Source organism: Asparagus officinalis, chromosome 8 (assembly GCF_001876935.1).
Source record: "Asparagus officinalis chromosome 8, Aspof.V1, whole genome shotgun sequence".
NCBI lineage: Eukaryota > Viridiplantae > Streptophyta > Magnoliopsida > Asparagales > Asparagaceae > Asparagus > Asparagus officinalis.
This window is the reverse complement of record NC_033801.1, coordinates 55,070,385-55,089,058: the sequence shown is the minus strand read 5'-3', so window position 1 is coordinate 55,089,058 and position 18,674 is coordinate 55,070,385. Positions and strand designations below refer to the sequence as shown.

General features: G+C 35.7%; 1 protein-coding gene across 1 annotated transcript in view; it reads right to left on the bottom strand.

The window, feature by feature from the left end:
• The window catches only part of LOC109821262 (2-hydroxy-6-oxononadienedioate/2-hydroxy-6-oxononatrienedioate hydrolase-like), a 96,588-nt gene that overhangs the window by 71,178 nt on the left and 6,736 nt on the right, over positions 1-18,674 (bottom strand). Inside the window, exon 3 of the mRNA XM_020387444.1 lies at positions 15,069-15,121. Coding sequence (XP_020243033.1) covers positions 15,069-15,121 — 53 coding nt within the window. The remainder of the gene's footprint in view (positions 1-15,068; positions 15,122-18,674) is intronic.

Below are 18,674 nucleotides of genomic sequence, written 5' to 3'. Positions count from 1 at the left end.
GGGTATATACTAATCTAATCTGATATTAATACCAATTTAAAAGTAATTAACAATTTATTCTTGCAAGAATGATATACAATGAGATATATGCAATGATAACAAATAAACAAAGGGCGATATAAACTATGAGACAATGGCGATATAGAAATATGATAAGCAATGAGCACAAGAATAATACGCCAAGTTAAACACAAACACACAATATGATTAAGGAGTTCGGTCACCCTCGACCTACGTCTCTGCTCCTCATGTGACGCCACTGTTTTCACACTTGGCTGCAGTCCAAGGTGAACCCAGAGATGTCAAACCTGTCATGCACCTCCACTGTGCAACAACATGTTTCACCAATCACAGTAATATCCTCTAGTGGAAACCAATATAAATGAAGGTACAAAACAGGCAAATAAGGGAAATAAATACTATAGACATGATACGGAAAGATATATCTCATAAATGAAATCATGTCCCAAATAAACTAAACTGGAATACAACTGATATACATCTGGAGTCTAAAATAACATGATATGTCTCAACATGAATCGATTAGAAATCGTACTAAGGCATATTGTCTTAACAATATGAGTACAAACTCAAATGACTAAATGGAAACATAAGATCACTGTGGAGTCCATACTAGTAAAAATACGCGACATCGACTATGCAAGAACTCCGTCACCCTGCGACTCTCCGATGCTCTGAGCCGCCTGAAATGAGAAATAAAATAAAAGTAAAAGAACAACAACAAGAGCATTAGAGCGCTACAGCAAGTTCACCTCCATCCGCCCCCAGGGGAAGGGCTGCTAGATGATGAAGTGGAGGCTCTATCTATTAAGAATAGTCTACCTAGATCATTTTCCCTGTATCTAATGGAATTAATATTTAGAAACTTACAACTTGAGACGTAGTACGTCGAGCGAAATAATCCAAACAAGGAAACCCTCATGTATATACCGTATGTCTCAGATAGTAAATAACTAAATATTAACCCTGTACTAAGCAATCAAAATATAACTGAAAAGTAAAGCATCATAATAGATAGCAGCATATGTATCTCGTGTACTCGTATAGCAAAGTATCTCAACAATGAGTAGAAACACTTTTGGCATCCGCCAAATACTCATGTAAATAGTTTATAATATTATCATTCTGAACTTCTTCCAACTCATCGCATCATCGCGCGGATCGACAAATAGGTATCATCGCATCATAGTGCGGATCGACAAATAGGTATCATCGCATCATAGTGCGGATCGATAAATATGTATCATCGCATCATAGTGCGGATCAACAAATAGGTATCATCGCATCATAGTGTGGATCGACAAATATGTATCATCGCATCATAGTGCGGATCGACAAATAGGTATCATCGTATCACCGTGCGGATCGACAAATAGGTATCATCGCAGTCTTATTTGCGGTGTACTAACTCATAAGTAAATAGATCTCAATTCGTCATAATCCCTGTGGGATACTCAAATGCGTATTTCTTCATATTCATGACTGTAAGTATAACATCAAGCGGCTCAAACTCCGCGATCGCATCACAAACGGCGCAAACAAACTCCAGAAAATAAAACTAGGCCAAACTGTCCAGTAAATGGTCAGGGTTACCAACTCCGCCTATCTGCTATAATAACTAATTATGAATAGTAGCAGTACTTACTAATAGCAACAGTACTTTACGATTAGTATCCGTACTCATGAATAGTAACAGTACGTATGAATAGTATCGTATGCATGAATAGTAACAGTATGTATAAATAGTACCCATACGTATGAATAATGTCAGTACTTATGAATAGTGTCGTATGTATGAACAATAACAATACGTATGAATAGTACCCCCTAGTATGCATGAATAGTAATAGTGCTCATGAATAGTGCCGTACGTATGAACAGTACGATACTTATGAATAGTACCACAGTATGTATGAATAGTACTCATGAATAGTGACGTACGTATGAACAGTATGATACTTATGAATAGTGCCGTACATATGAATAGTAACGGTATTTATGAATAGTGTCGTAAGTATGAATAGTGACGTATGTATGAATAGTGCCATACGTATAAAATAGTGACAGTATTTCCAGCGGTAGACATGTACATATAGTTCTAGCTAACAATATCATGTCTTTAGGAATTTGGTCTTATATTCTATTCATCAATTTTCATCAATATCAAGTCTTTTCTTCAATATCATGTATATTCATCAATTTTTATCAATATCATGTCTTTTTATCAATATCATGTATATTCATCAATATCATGTATATTCATCAAGATCAAAATTTACTGGGGATGGGTTTGGAAAGAGATGAACTTGCCTTTATTGATCTCTGAAATTGGAATCCCTATTTGTTCCTGCTTTTCAAATTGCCAAAACCCCCTTCTTCTTTCTCTTTCTTTTCTTCCTCTCTCTCTCTCTCTTTCTCTCTCTCCCCTTCTCTTTCTCTCTCTTCTTTCTTTCTGCCGTGTGAGAAGAGTGAAGGGGAGGGTCCCTTTTTATAGGAGAAGAGAGGAACGGGGTAGGTGGGGGGGTAGGTGGAGAGAAGAAAAGAAAAGGAAAAAAAATAATATTTATAATTTTATATTATTTAAAAAATTGAGTTTCAAATCTCCATTTTCAGAAAGTAATAAAAATTTACCCACAAGAACGTCTCAACATTCTACGATCAATGGTGTAATCCTCATATTTATCTGGTCAACATAAAAATTATTAAAAATACAAATACAATGGATGTCAGTAGACGCGATACCGTCTCAAAATAGTGTTTCAGTCTCCGTCGTCAGAACTCAATGAAACTTTACCCACAACACATTCTTGACATTCTAAGATCAATGGCGTAAATCTCGTGCTCATCTGATCAATAGAAAATTTTCTAAAAATAAAATAGTATCAGTTTTCAATAGACTCGCGATACCGAGGCTGAAACTGCGAATCGATTTCAAATCGATTCCAATCTGATCCATTCATCCTAGAATGATCACCAATCATAATAAAACTCATTTATTATCATTTATAATAATATTTTCAAAAATTTTGGGGTTTTACACCTCACCCCCGAGGAGAATTCTCCACTATCAAAACCGGTTTTCAACGTTCACCGAAAACGTTTAGAAACCACACAATCAGTTTTCTAGCTTACCGAAAACTTTCACAACTCGCACAAATGTAATCACACAATACACCCTCAAGTGTTGGCCTCTTACGTGTCACCTTCCTCAAGTGCTCGGATTTACCACATCTCCCTAGGATTTACTACCAACGTCACTCCTCTTGGAATTGACCCCGTCTCTCACCACACACTTCTCTCGGTGTACTTGTGTATTACAATGTGATCTTACACTGAAGCTCAAAGTACAAATGATTTATTCTCTAACAAAGTGAGAACTAAGTTTAGGCTCACTCAATCACTCTCACAACCCAAATGTATAATATGTAAAAATACTCAAGCTCAAATATGGGTGTGTGTGAAAACAATATGAACAATAATGAAAACTACATTCAATATAAAATCTAGCTTAAATAAAATTGATAATCAACAAATAAATATGTAAAGATATAATTGAGTTTAGAGAAAACTTCTCTGAAATAACAAGAGTGAGAAAGATAGAATTGAAGCTCAAACACGAAAGAACCAATCTTCTCCTCTTGTGAAAGTTTCTTCACAAAACAAACTTGAAACCGCTTAAAAACTATTAAACAAACTTAAACCCCTATGTAAACTTATTTTAAATTTTTTTCATTAGTTTAAAAGTTAAAGGGTATGGGGTATATATAGGATCAAGAAACAAAGGCTCAAAAACCAAGAAAATATCATAAAATAACAAAATCTGGAAACTAGTCGTTATTCTAACGGTCATCAATTCGGTCAACCGAAGGGTGTCCATTGGTCGACCGAAACAAAGTTATTGTTCAACTAAGGAATCCTTAGAAACAAAGCTAAAAAAAACTGATTCTGGTCGATCGACCGACAAGGCTTGTTCAGTCGACCGAAAACTGACATATGGGATTTCCAGAAACTGAATTACAGAAATTTGATTTTTAAACACTATTTAAAAAAATCAAATTAATTCTAAAAATATAAAACTTTAGAAAATGTTTATAAACATGAAATGAACATTATGTTACAAAAAGAATTTTTCAAATTTCACATCTCAATTGTGAAAATTCATCATTTTGCAAAATCGGTCAAAATACGAAATCTCAAAAACACATGATTTTGACAAAATGATTTCAAACAAGTTTTAAACTTCTTTTAAATAGATTAATATACTTGAGGAAAGATATAAAATAGTGTGATCAAGTCTTTAATCTATAAACACATAATTTTGCAAATAAACATGATTTTATTGATTTTAAATTTGTTAATTAATGAAATCATTTTAAGCACATATAAACATGAAACAAATATGAGTGTATATAGCTATATCCACTTGTTTCATATTCATGTGGCTAAACTTGAAATCAATAAAATGAAAACTATGTGTGTTGTGTGTGTGTATAATTTGATCTCTAAGTATAAACACACAAAGTATGAACTCCTAAACAAATATACCCAAGATGAAAATCTTCGCTAAGCTCAATCTTGGACAATCCTCCATCTTGACTAAATGTATGAAGCACGAACTCGTATTTGACTTGAATAATGACGGTTTCATTCCTATTTTCCTTCCAGCCTCCAATGGATATGATCGTGTAGGCACAATCCAACCAACCTCCAACATCGATGTTTGTCTAGAATACCTAATAAATAAATACAACACTAGACAAACGATGTTAGGGATTATTTATAAATCATCAAAACAAGATTAGACTGTAGGCTTATAAACATGAGACCTAGCAATCCCTCCCTTTTTGATAATAACAAATAATCTACACAAAAAGATATATAATATGCATGATATTACATGAATATACAAATTATGATCATCATGCATAAAACTAGTAGAAAGCAATCAAAGAAATACAAATAATTGACTTGTTTCTCCCCTTTGTCAATATCAAAATGGCGAAAGCAATAAAAGATAAGAGAGCGTAAGCTCCCCCTACAAATTAGCATAGGTGAGTATAAAAACAAATATAGGAAAAAAAGCTCCCCCTATCAAAATTCCACATAGAATGTATGAAATGAAATGCTAAGGCATTCATATGTGAGTAAAAACATATATATAGAGACGGACTAATATCAACTCACATACAAAAGATACCAACTGAACACTTACGTATGTATCATTAAGACAAAGTGTTACAAGGATCTTAAATATAAATAAAAAATATTCCAAAGATGAAAATTAAATATTCAAAAATCAAAAAAATTAAAATATTTGATCAATTTATCCAAAAGTTCGTAAGTCATTGAACATAAATCATGATTAATTGAGCACACACATAGATATATTATCATGAAAATTATGTCTCAATAAAAACAATATGTATAGATTTATGAAATCAAGAGAATGAAAAACATGAGAATCATGAAAAAACATTTCAAATGAAAACAAATCACGAGAACCATGAAAATCATGATAATCATGAAATTCCAAATGAAAATCAAATCAATCAAATAAAATCACCTATGTAATTTCAAATCATGATCAAAAGAAACTATGAATCATTATCTAAACCTTAATAACATTAAAACATGCTTGATTTACAAATCATCATCTTTGATGAACAAGTGATCAAGCAAATAGTAACATTAAAATATTTATATGTTTTATCCATAAAGATCAAGAAGAGTATGCTTAGGATAAAACAAATGAAATCAATATATCCAACAAGAAAAACAAGAGAGGTAACCATATCAAGCTCTTTGAGCTTATTTCAACTCATATAAAATTTTTAGCACTCGGTAAACATAATTTGGAAATAAATACCTAATAAACCTGGAGGGTTGCTCAAACACAAACCTCTCATCAAAATCAAAGGTAATAAAAATAAAAATAAAAATAAAAGTATTGACAAAAAAATGTTTTTAATTTCAAAAATTTCTAAACACGTTTTCTAAAAATAAGAAATGAAAACGAAAATGTTAAAATGTGTTTTGAAATCAAACATGCTTAGGTACCCAATTACTATTTGGTGGGAAAAATGAAAGAAAAAAAATTAAGAAAATGAATTTGTAGTATTCTCTCTAACAGACTTAGGAAAAGAATTAATTACAATTCTCTTTTCCTCTAACAAACTTAGAAAAAGAAATTACAAATCTTCTCTTATCGGACTTCCGATTTACAAAAGAGAGAAGGAATCGACGGTGGCACTTCTCTTTGTTTAAAACTGGGTTCTTCCTGGTATCGATGAGATGTCTCCCTCGAAACTCGTGTCGAGTTTGCTTCTCATTAACGATCCGATGTTTCACCTCGTTGGAATAAAGTCTATTCCTCTTGGATTTGATATCATGGAGAACTTACGTGGCAAGTTGAACAGAACTCTTGACAAGTTTAGAAACTTAGAATGAGTTTAAAACTCTATAAAAGAGTTGATTTGAACCGAAAATCGGTTTGTAAGACAAGGGTGAAAGCTCTAAAGATCTCTGTTGCTGAAGAAGACCTTCGGTTGCAGAGGAAAAATGTTGATCTCTAAAAGATTCAAGCTCCCTTGATGATCTGCCCAAAAGATCTCATCTTTGCTACCGAAAAGAGGATCTGAAGCAGCCCAAAACTAAGCTAAATTTTTAGCTATTTATAAGGGATTTTGGGATGTAACCGCCCTTTAAGTCTCTGCGACACCATGTATCTATCTTCTATTCAGTTGGTCTAAAGGGGATTCAAGTCCTTGCGACATCTATGTAAGACCCTAATGCCACTAGGGAAGAACCCTAGAGGAGGGGAGGGGGGTGAATAGGGTTTATACTAATCTAATCTGATTTAAATACCAATTAAAACTTATTAACAAATATATTCTTGCAAGATAGATATACAACTAATTATGAGCAAGACTATGTAATATGAACAAAGCGATATATCCTAGCAATAAGATATACTATGAGATATATGCAAGTATATACAAATCACTCAAGGGTAAACAAACTAAACTAGATAGTGGGTTATATAAACAATGAGCAATATACAAAGGTGATATAAGATATGAACATAAAAATAAGTACGCCAATGCAATCACAAACAAACGATATGTTCACGAGGTTCGGTCCCCACGACCTATGTCCCCGCTCCTCACCTCGAGGAGATCTCCACTATCACACCGGGTTTTCTACGCTTACCCGAAAAATGTTTACACCTCACAATACTGTTTTCTAGCTAACCGAAAACTTTACAACACTCACAATGTAACTACACTAACTTCCACCTTAAGTATTGGTCTCTAGCCCGTGCCTCCCTCAAGTGTTAGGAATTACAACCTCTCTCTAGGCATTACCACCTACCCCACTCCTCTTGGGACGAACAACCTCTCTCTAGGCATTACCACCTACCCCACTCCTCTTGGGACGACCCCGTCTCTCACCACACACTCTTCTTGGTGTACTAGTCACCTACCCCACTCCTCTTGGGACGACCCCGTCTCTCACCACACACTCTTCTTGGTGTACTAGTGTATTATAAAATGATCTTCACAAATTAAGCACAAATACAAAGTGTTTGTTCTCTCTACAATGAGTGAGAACGAATTGTAAGCTCACTCTTTAAGACACACAATCCCACAACCCAAATTATACAATGTATGTAGATATAATAAGCTCAATGATTGTGTTTGTACAAAGAGATAAATAAAAGAACAATTTTTTGAAACAGACCCATTTCAAAAAAAAAATTAAAACCGACCCCTTTTTTTATTTACCAAAACCGACCCAATTTTATGATTAGCAGTCTAATTACCTTTCTAAACAGTCAGGGTTGCCAACTCCGACTATTTAGGAGAGTGTTAAACCCTAATTAGAAGCCTTAAACCCTAAAAATTAATATCTTAAATAGTCGGGGTTGCCAACCCCGACTGTTTAGGAAGTTAATTAGACTGCTAATCATAAAATCGGGTCGGTTTTGGTAAATAAAAAAAGGGTCGGTTTTAAAAAAAATTTAAAATGGGTCTGTTTCAAAAAATTGTTCATAAATAAAATTAACCAAACTCAATATAAACACTAGCTTAATAAAATGATGATCAAACAATAAAATGTAAAGCTAGATTGAGTTTAGAAAACTTCTCCAATAAATAACAAGAGTGAGAGAGAGATGATTTGAAGCTCAAACCAACGATTATCTCCTCAAGCCCTTGTGAAATTATCTTCACAAAACAAACTCTTAAATGCTTAAAAGCTTTTTAAACAAACACTAACAAACTTTAAACCCTTGTTAAAAACTTTCTTAAACCTCTTTAAAACATTTTCTTAGTTGTATTTGAAAGATGAGAGCAAGGGGGTATTTATAGGAACCCAAAACATCAGCAAAAACCCCAAATAAAATGACCAAAAGGCCCTCAGAAAATACACCTGGAAAAATCAGAAAACTAGCCGTTATTGGACGGCGGTCGACCGCAGAGCTACTGCGCTCCCACTGTCAAAATACGAAATCCTCAATAAACACGTATGCATCTTTGACAAAATGATTTCAAACAAGTTTATTAACTTCGTTTATTAAATAGCATTAATTATACTTCGCAGTCAAAGATATAGAACATAGCGTGGATCAAGCTCATTTAATCTATTTAAACACATAATTTTCGCAGAATAAACCATGATTTTTATTGATTTTAAATTTGACTTAAATATATGAAATCATTTTAAGCACATATAAACATGAAACAAATCATGAGCTGTATATTAGCCTATATTCCACTTGCTTTCATATTTCATTGCCTGACAGCCTAAACTTGGAAATCAATCAAAATGAAGAAACTTATGTGCCTGTTTGTGTGTGTGTATAATTTCGATCTCTAAGTATTAAACACTACAAAAGTATGAACTCCAAACAAACTTACACCAAGATGCAAAATCTTCGCTACAGCTCAATCTTGGACAATCTCCATCCTTGCGACTAAATGTAATGAAGCACGAACTCGCTATTTGACTTGAAGTAATGACGGGTTTCATCTCCCATTTTCCTTCCAGCCGTCCAATGGATATGATCGTGTAGGCCCACAATTCCAACCCCAAACCCGCAACGATCGATGTTTGCTCTAGAAATACACTAATAAATACATACAACACTAGACGAACAAACGCATGCTTAGGGCCGATATATATTATAAATTCATCAAAACAGATTAGACTGTAGGCCTTATAAACATGAGACGCCTAGCAATTCCCTCCCTTTTTGATAAATAACAAATAACTCTTACACAAAAGATATATAATATGCATGCATATTACCATGAATATACATAATATGAATCATCACTTGCACTAAAACTAGCCTAGAAAGCAATCACAAGAAGGATAACAAATAATGACTTGGCTTCTCCCTCTTGCGTCACACTATCAAGCAATGCTCGCCCCGAGCAACAGCAATAAAAGCAGAGCAGAGCCGTAAGCCCCCCACAAATTAGCATTAGCGTGCAGCTGTATAAAAACAAAGTATACGGCAAAAAAAGCTCCCCTCTATCAAAATTCCACACTAGGAATGTTATGAAATGAAATGCTAAGGGCCATTCATATGGTGCAGGCTAAACAACAGTATATATAGGAGACGGCACTAATTATCAACTCACATACAAAAACCGATACCAACACCTGAACACTTACGTATTGTATCATTAAGACAAATTGCTTACATAGCGACTTAATATTGAAATAACAAAATTATTCCAAAGCCATGAAAATTAATATTTCAAACAATCAAAAACAATTAAAATTAAAATTGCATCAATTTTATCAAAAAGTTCGTTAAGTCATTGAACATAAAAATCATGAATGTAATTGGCACACACAATAGATATGATATCGATGAAAATTAGCGTCTCATAAAAACAATATTGCTACTAGATTTTATGCAAATCATAGACGAGATGCCGAAAAAACATTGAGCAATCGATTGAAAAAAACATTTCAAATGAAAACTGAAATCCACGCCTGGCGCCAGAACCATCGAAAATCCGATGCACTACCCCTCACTGCGAGAATCCTCCAAGGATCGGCAGCACCAACTCAACGCTCATCCAGATCATATACAATACCTCACACGCTAAGTGTTCAAATCATGAGGGCAAAAGAAAAACTATGAATCATTATCTGTCAAACCTTAATAACGATTAAAACCATGCCTTTGATTTACAATATCTATCCATCTATTGATGAACAAGGTGCATGCAAGCAAATTATAACATCTAAAATTATTTAGTTCATGTTTTATCCATAAAAGATACCACGAGAAGAGTTCATGCTTAGGATAAAACACAATTAAATCAATATAGACTCCAACAAGCAGAAAACGAAGAGAGGTAACCATACAAGCTCTTTTGAGCTTTATTTCAACTCATACAATAATTTTTAGCACTCTGCGTAAACATACATTTTGGCAAATAAATACCTAATTAATACCTGCTGCAGCGCGTTGCCCTCAACACAAACCTCTCAATCAAAATAAAAAAATGGTAATAAAAATAAAAATAAAAAAAAGTACTTGACAAAAAAATGCTTTTAAAAATTTCCAAAAATTTCTAAACACGTTTTGAAAAATAATAAAACTTTGGTAAATGTATATAAACATGTAAAAGAACATGTTATAAAAAGAATTTTTCAAATTACATTTCCCATTTGTGAAAAATCAGCATTTTGCAAAATATGTCCAAAACAAGAAAAGTTGATATACATGAAATTTGATGTTTTGACATAAACACAACTTTGAAACATTTTCAAACGTTCTTATAGACTTAATAAAAGATGTATATCGTGATTGTTAAGTCCATAAACAAGAATATAATATTTTCTCAAAATTGCATATTCTATGTAATATATTCTTAAACAAAATAGAGTATGAAACATATGATTATATATATGAATGTAAATTTGTTTCATGTCTATATAGTTAAACCAAAACACAATAATAAATATGTAATCTCATATTTATAAGCATGAAAACTTAAAACTATGTATGTATATATATATAACTATATATATACATAGAAACATATATGTATATGTATAACTACATATACATAGAAACCAAAAACAAAAATGTGTATATATATATATATACACACACACACATAGAAACCAATATAATGTGTGTGTATATTATATTGAGCTTAAGGTACTTAACACACATAATATAAAACCTAAACTATTTACCCAAGCAAGATCTTGATCTTCAATAAGCTTGACTTGGTAAACTCACGGATGAAGCTAGAACTTGGATCTTCAACTTGAATTGCATAGGCTTCACTCCACAATTCCGCCAACCTCCATTGGATTTGATCGTTGAAGCGCAATCCATTCAACCTTCAATATATTGTTTGTCTACAATAAATAGATAAATACAAACACTAGACAAACAATATTAGTCGTAAATTATTTGTTAAACATCATCAAAACAAGAAAGCACAACGATTGAAACGATGGCACCATAACATGACACTAGTTTAAAAACTTGTGGGGGATTGTTGGATTTTTTTGGTCAAAACCGCTTTCCAAAATGAGTTTTCAACTATATATATATTAACTACAATTACTTTTCATAAATACTTAGTAGCCAAGTGGAAAGTTAATGTTTTGGTGTTTCAAAAGGTTCCTTGTTCGAGGCTTGCCAACGGCAAGCCGAGAAGTATTTTATTTGAATTAATCCCTTATAAGTTCTAGTGGGTCGTGGGTCGTGGGCCGTGGATCAGGGCTAATCGGGCTGAGGCGCTAAGTGGCGCTTTGTTAGGTGCACTTTGCACTTCGCACGGAGGCATCGGGGCGATGTGGCGCTGTTTGGCTCCACGTTGGCTGCCACTATGGTCACCACGGAGGCTGCTTCGTAGCATGCGGATGAGCTACATATTCACACGAGGGTGTGACCCTAGCGTTCTCAAAGTTAGACGAGGTTCGCTCGTCAAACGAGGTTCGCCTGTTTGACGAGGTTCACTTGTTCGACGAGGTTCATCTGTCATACGAGGTTCGCCTGTTTGACGATGTTTGCTCGTTCAACGAGGTTCGTCTGTCATATGAGGTTCGCCTGTTTGACGATATTCGCTCGTTCGACGAGGTTCGTCTGTCATACGAGGTTCACCTGTTTGACGATGTTCGCTCGTTCGACGAGGTTCGTCTGTCATACGAGGTTCACCTGTTTGACGACATTCGTTTGTCAAATGAGATTTGTCTGATTTGATGAGACGTGACCCTCGCGTTTCATAGCAACGCGTCCATTGATTGTCTCGTATTAATGAGTTACTGCATGCAACATTTACAACAATATTTAGAGTAATTTAATGCATTGATGTTACAATCTTAATTGTCATTGAGAATTGTAACAGTCATATTAATTGTGGGTGACTTTTGAGCTGGCCTTAGAGGCCTATAAATAGCGCCCTTGGGCAGCTCATGAACATACTCTTGCGAGCGTGAAATACGAACGTCGGTATATACACGTGAGCTTGGAAAAACGAACGTCGGATCAACGTTATTGTTGTTGTTGTGCTGCTGCTGCAGAAACTGTGCCCGTAGGAACTTGCCCTTAAACCGAAAGGTTTTGAACCAAAAGGTTCTGAGATTGAGATCTTTGCTTTGACCGAAAGGTCTTATAAATCGAAGAGATCTTGACAGTACTGGGTTGGTGCATACCAGAGTACTGTATTGCTGCTCTTGGAAGCAGTTTAGCCTTGGGATCATTGCACCAGAGTAGGCCAAATATTGCTTTAAACACAGCGTTTCTCAAACGCACAGCAGTGAACTGAATTTTTTTTTAAAATTACAGCACATCATAATTCTAGATTTAACCATAATTTCCAACAATAGATTCTTCTAAAATTTGGGTTTTCTGACTCACTTTAAGCGTCTTTTAGGCTCTTCTTTTTATTTAAAATCTATATTCCTTCAGAATGCTAATCATGATACTATTCTAAACAGCACCAATTAGTTTCTTGGATTGTTAGGAATATTAGCTGTTTAGACAATAACGAAAATCAGTTTAAGCAATTTAATAATTAACAGATAATCACGGATTAATATTGTAACGCAGATGTAAGAAATAATTCAAACAAAAAGAAATAAGGGTTAGAAATACGGCCTGATGGTCGAGGCGTGCAAGCACTGTCCCAAGAAACTAATTGCCCACTCTCGTACAGGGATACGCGGTAAAAGTTCCTGGAGATACAACGACCCTCGGTCAGGTGACCTCCTTCTCGTCGGCACGAGCTTCAAGAAGACTTTGTGAATTCTTCGTGACTTTCAGGGAACCAAAAATGTAACAATAGTAATATGAAGAGAAATAGCAGAGAGAAGAGAGAATACGTTGTGTTTTTCACACTGTATAAAACTCTTTGGTTTAGGTCCTTTTATAGGGTTAAAACAGCCGTTACTCATAAGCCGTAATTAATACGTTTTTAATCACGTTAATAAATCTTAGCCGTTATAAAATCAAAATATTTCCGTTACATAATTAATTCGCAAAATATTTATCACGTTTTTTTAATCACATTAATAAATCTTAGCCGTTATAAAATATTTCTGTTACAAAATTAAATCACGTATTTAATCATGTTATAAATGTTAATCATGGTTTTTAATTAGCAAAAAATAAAAATGTAGCAGATTAAGGGCCCATTAATCCGGAGTGGCATTCGTGTCCGCAGGTCGTGTGCGCGCACCACCCGACCCGAACCCGAGCCCGGCCGGCGCGCGCGCGTGTGGTGTGGAGCATAACCTTTGTTTTCTTCTAGGCATAGGAGAGAAAAGAAAGACTTATAAAGAGCCTATCTTCCCATCTCTTTTCCAATGTGGGACTAAACTTTTTCCTCTTTTCCTCTACAAACTCAAGTTTTAAGTTATCTTTATTATATAACTCCAACAACCACCGCATGCAATGAACCTCATATAGTTTTAGATAACACTGTAGCAGGAATAGAGCCCCATGTGACTTAAGAAACCCGCTGCATCACTCACTACACAACAACAGCAGCTCCTTTTAGAGTTCAGAAAGAAGAAGGGCACAGGTCATGATTTCATAGTGTGCTTGAAGAAGCGCCTACTATCAAGCTAAGATAGTTGAATAGATAGCTACCACCCCACCCCCAGTAAAGATCCAAGGCCAACCATTGGTTAGGTCTAATATAAGCAAAATCATCGATCCCTCAGGGCCAAAAAGCTAAGACCACCAAGATTGATGATCTACTTCGCATAGATCATGTTGTGCGTCTAACATATAGCCATCAAGAACTTCGGTTTTTGAATAGTTAGTTGGGGATCACACTCCAACTCAACGAAAGAGGAGGAAGTCTTGCAAGAGAAGAGCCACCGAGATTGATGATAATGAGCTACAACTTACTATTGTTAATATGATTGGGCGAGAGCTAGCGTACGTAAGACCGCCAACACTAAAAGTGGTCGAAAGAAAGGATTTGGATCCTCTCCACTACAAAAAAGTAGTGGAGAGACCACTACTTTTAATCTCAAACGTTGATTATTTAATAGACGGTTATGATACAATCTAAATCTAACACTTACTATACCCCCGTGTATTGCACTCATTCCTAATTTGCACTAAAAGAAAAAATCATAACCATCAACTAGATAATCAATGGCTGTGATTATGTAGTGGTCCCTCCACTATTTTTTTTGTAGTGGAGAGGATCCGAATCCCGAAAGAAAACCCAATCGTCAGATCTCTCGGACTATTACCAAGGATTGACTTATAGAATCCATTCCAAAACAACCAGGAAGGCTGCACTAATTCATATTATCATGTAGTGAACTCCACATATGATGAACTGTTCGACAATGAGAACTATGCATGCACCATAGATATAGTACAGTGAGTGCATTCTGATCGAGGTGAAAGTAGGCCCATACAACTAATTTATCACATAAGAAATATTCATAAAATCAAAAATATAAAGTGTTCTGCAAATACTCTGTAAACCTTATAAATCCACGACCACTCATAATACAAATGTACATGAAATTACAGGTCTTACCACAACAATATCAACATCGCAACAAAATATCAAAGCAGAAACTAGGAAAGATGCTGTCAAAACAGAGATATAAAATATAAAAACAAATTCAAGAGTTAGAAAATTCAGGCCTGATCGGGAGTAGTCGTGATAACACTGCCCTAGAAGATTAAGGACCCGCCTATCGCCCTGGCGCAATTTGTCCTCTCTCCCCTAGCGGTAAAAACCCCCGGAATCGGCCGGCCTCTGCACTCGGGCGTGAGTCACAGAGCTTATGCTCAGACGAAAACGGTTGCCCAAAGAATAGAAAATATGTAGCCGAATTTTTTCTTGGAGGTATAAGAGTAGAGAAGAGAAGAGAGTGTAGAGATTTTCCTCTTCGTTGGTGTGTTTCTGAATGAGCTCCAAGCCTCCTTTTATAGGTGATGAAAGGTGTAACCCCCGCTGAATCCAAGGGACCATTATGAACGGTTATTGCTTCCGTTACCCGTATGCAGCCGTTACAAAATGTGTAAAACGTGCAAAAATAAAGGCTTGAGAAGCAAAAAGGTGGGCGTGGCGTGCGGGCGNAATTATATACCCTATACTATTCATCTTATTTTTCAATGTGGGACTATTCACAAAGGCAAAATTGCCTTTTCATGAACAAAGCATCCAACAGTCCCCCCAAAAGGCAATATTGACTGAAAATAATAAATCAATAAATAAATCACAAAATAAATGTAGGTTGGGCAACCTTTCGTATCGTGAATTCGGGAGAGGTAGCTTTCGGCTTTGAACCTTTTCTTAGTGAGTTTATCGCCATCTGAGGGACATAATGGACTAGGCCTTGAATTAGACCCCTTGGATCAGGTATTGATAAAAACACACACAATACGTTTCATCTATTGAGCTAAGCGGGTTGAGCGTTAAATGCCATTCTTATAAAAAACCTACTCATGAGAGTTTCTAGGGGTCAGCCCTGCCCCCCCCAACCGCGGCCATCACGGTTCCTCTCACGTAGGTAAGTCCTCAAAGGGTACTACAGCTGTTTATTTAATACCCCCCACAATACACGCGTTGGACTTATTAAGAGTAAAACTCAGCCTAGCCAGCTGTATCATAAGAGCATTGTCACCATAGAGAAGGGGTAGTAGCAAATGCTACATAATGATATATAAATATATCTAGGTCGATGCTCCACACGAGAGTCACTTGTCCAGCTTGTTTCTACCACATTGAACTAACATTGGGATTACGTCTCCAAATAAGGGTTGGGTTGCCGCTGTCAGTGACCTCATTTATGGGTTTAGCCCCATCTCCCTCGATGAATCCAGAACCACACTCCTGGATAATCCCTTAGTCAAAGGGTCAGCAAGATTTTTCTCAGACTTTACAAAGTCCAAGATCACAACTTTGCCTAAAAGGCGTTGTACAGACTTATATCTTATTTGAATATGTCTGTTATGTTTTTTATTTACATGTACTTGCTTTAGAAGCTCTATGGTAGATCTAGAATCAGAGTGAATGGAAATAGGAGGAGAGGGTTTAGGGACCAAAAGAAGTTCAGAGAGAAGATCTTTTAACCATTCGGCTTCTGTGCAAGTAGTATCAAGAGCAATCAGCTCAGATTCCATGGTGCTCCTGGCAATTATTGTTTGCTTACATGATTTCCAGGATACAACAGCACCACCAAAAAGAAATACATATCCAGATGTAGACTTTACACTGTTGGAATCCGTGACCCAGTTGGCGTTACTATACCCTTCTATAGCATCAGGGTAACCAGTGTAAGTCAAGCAATAGTCAATTGTGCCTTTTAGATATTTGAATACTCTTTCTAAGGCAGACCAATGATCTTTGCTAGGGTTGCTAGTATACCGACTCAGTCTCCCTACAGCATAAGCTATATCAGGTCTGGTTCGGTTGGATATGTAAAGAAGAGATCCAATCATCTGAGAATATTTCAGCTGGGAGACAGGTTCACCTTCATTCTTCTTCAAGGGTATAGAAGAATCATAAGGTGTTGAAACAGGTTTAGATTCCTAATAGGCGTTGTACAGACTTATATCTTATTTGAATATGTCTGTTATGTTTTTTATTTACATGTACTTGCTTTAGAAGCTCTATGGTAGATCTAGAATCAGAGTGAATGGAAATAGGAGGAGAGGGTTTAGGGACCAAAGGAAGTTCAGATAGAAGATCTTTTAACCATTCGGCTTCTGTGCAAGTAGTATCAAGAGCAATTAGCTCAGATTCCATGGTGCTCCTGGCAATTATTGTTTGCTTACATGATTTCCAGGATACAGCAGCACCACCAAAAAGAAATACATATCCAGATGTAGACTTTACACTGTTGGAATCCGTGACCCAATTGGCGTCACTATACCCTTCTATAGCATCAGGGTAACCAGTGTAAGTCAAGCAATAGTCAATTGTGCCTTTTAGATATTTGAATACTCTTTCTAAGGCAGACCAATGATCTTTGCTAGGGTTGCTAGTATACCGACTCAGTCTCCCTACAGCATAAGCTATATCAGGTCTGGTTCGGTTGGATATGTAAAGAAGAGATCCAATCATCTGAGAATATTTTAGTTGGGAGACAGGTTCACCTTCATTCTTCTTCAAAGGTATAGAAGAATCATAAGGTGTGGAAACAGGTTTAGAGTTATGAAAGTTGAATTTGATTAGCATTTTATCAATGCTATGGGAAAGACTCAAAGATATTCCTCTAGTGTCTCTAGAGATTTTCATTCCAAGTATCATGTCTGCAAGACCTAAGTCTTTCATATCAAAGTTTTTGGAAAGATAATCCTTAACCTTTGAAATTAATTCAAGTGTTGTTCCAAAGATAAGGATATCATCAACATAGAGACAGAGAATGACATAGTCATTGTTTATCACTTTAGAATAGACACATTTATCGTATTCATTCACAGTGAAGCCATATTGTGCAATGACGTTGTCAAATTTCTGGTGCCATTGTTTTGGAGCTTGTTTAAGACCATACAAAGATTTAACAAGCTTACAGACTTTGTTTTCCTGACCCTTGGCAATGAGGCCTTCAGGTTGGTGCATATAGATTTCTTCATCTAAATCACCATTCAGGAAAGCAGTCTTGACATCCATCTGATGTATGATAAGCTTATGGATAGCAGCAAAGGCTAGTAATACTCGGATAGTTGATATTCGGGCTACAGGAGAATATGTATCAAAATAATCAATGCCCTTTTGTTGAGTAAAGCCTTTAGCTACTAATCTAGCTTTAAATTTATCTATAGAACTAAGTTTCTTCTTGAATATCCACTTACAACCTACAGGTTTACAGCCTGGAGGTAAGTCGGTGAGTATCCAAGTATGGTTTTCCATGATAGATTTAATTTCATTATCAATGGCTTCTTTCCAGAAAGGAGATTCAGGTGAATCCATTGCTTCTTGGAATGAGCTTGGATCACCTTCAACAAGAAAGCTAAGGAAGTCTTCTCCAAAATTCTTTTCGATTCTACCTCTTTTGCTTCTTCGAGGTTCAATATCAAGAGGTTGAAAAGAACTGGAAGATGGAAGATCAGAAGGAATGAGTGATCTGGGATTTTCTGAGATTTTAGATTTGAAAGGAAAGATGTTTTCAAAGTAGACTGCATCTCTTGC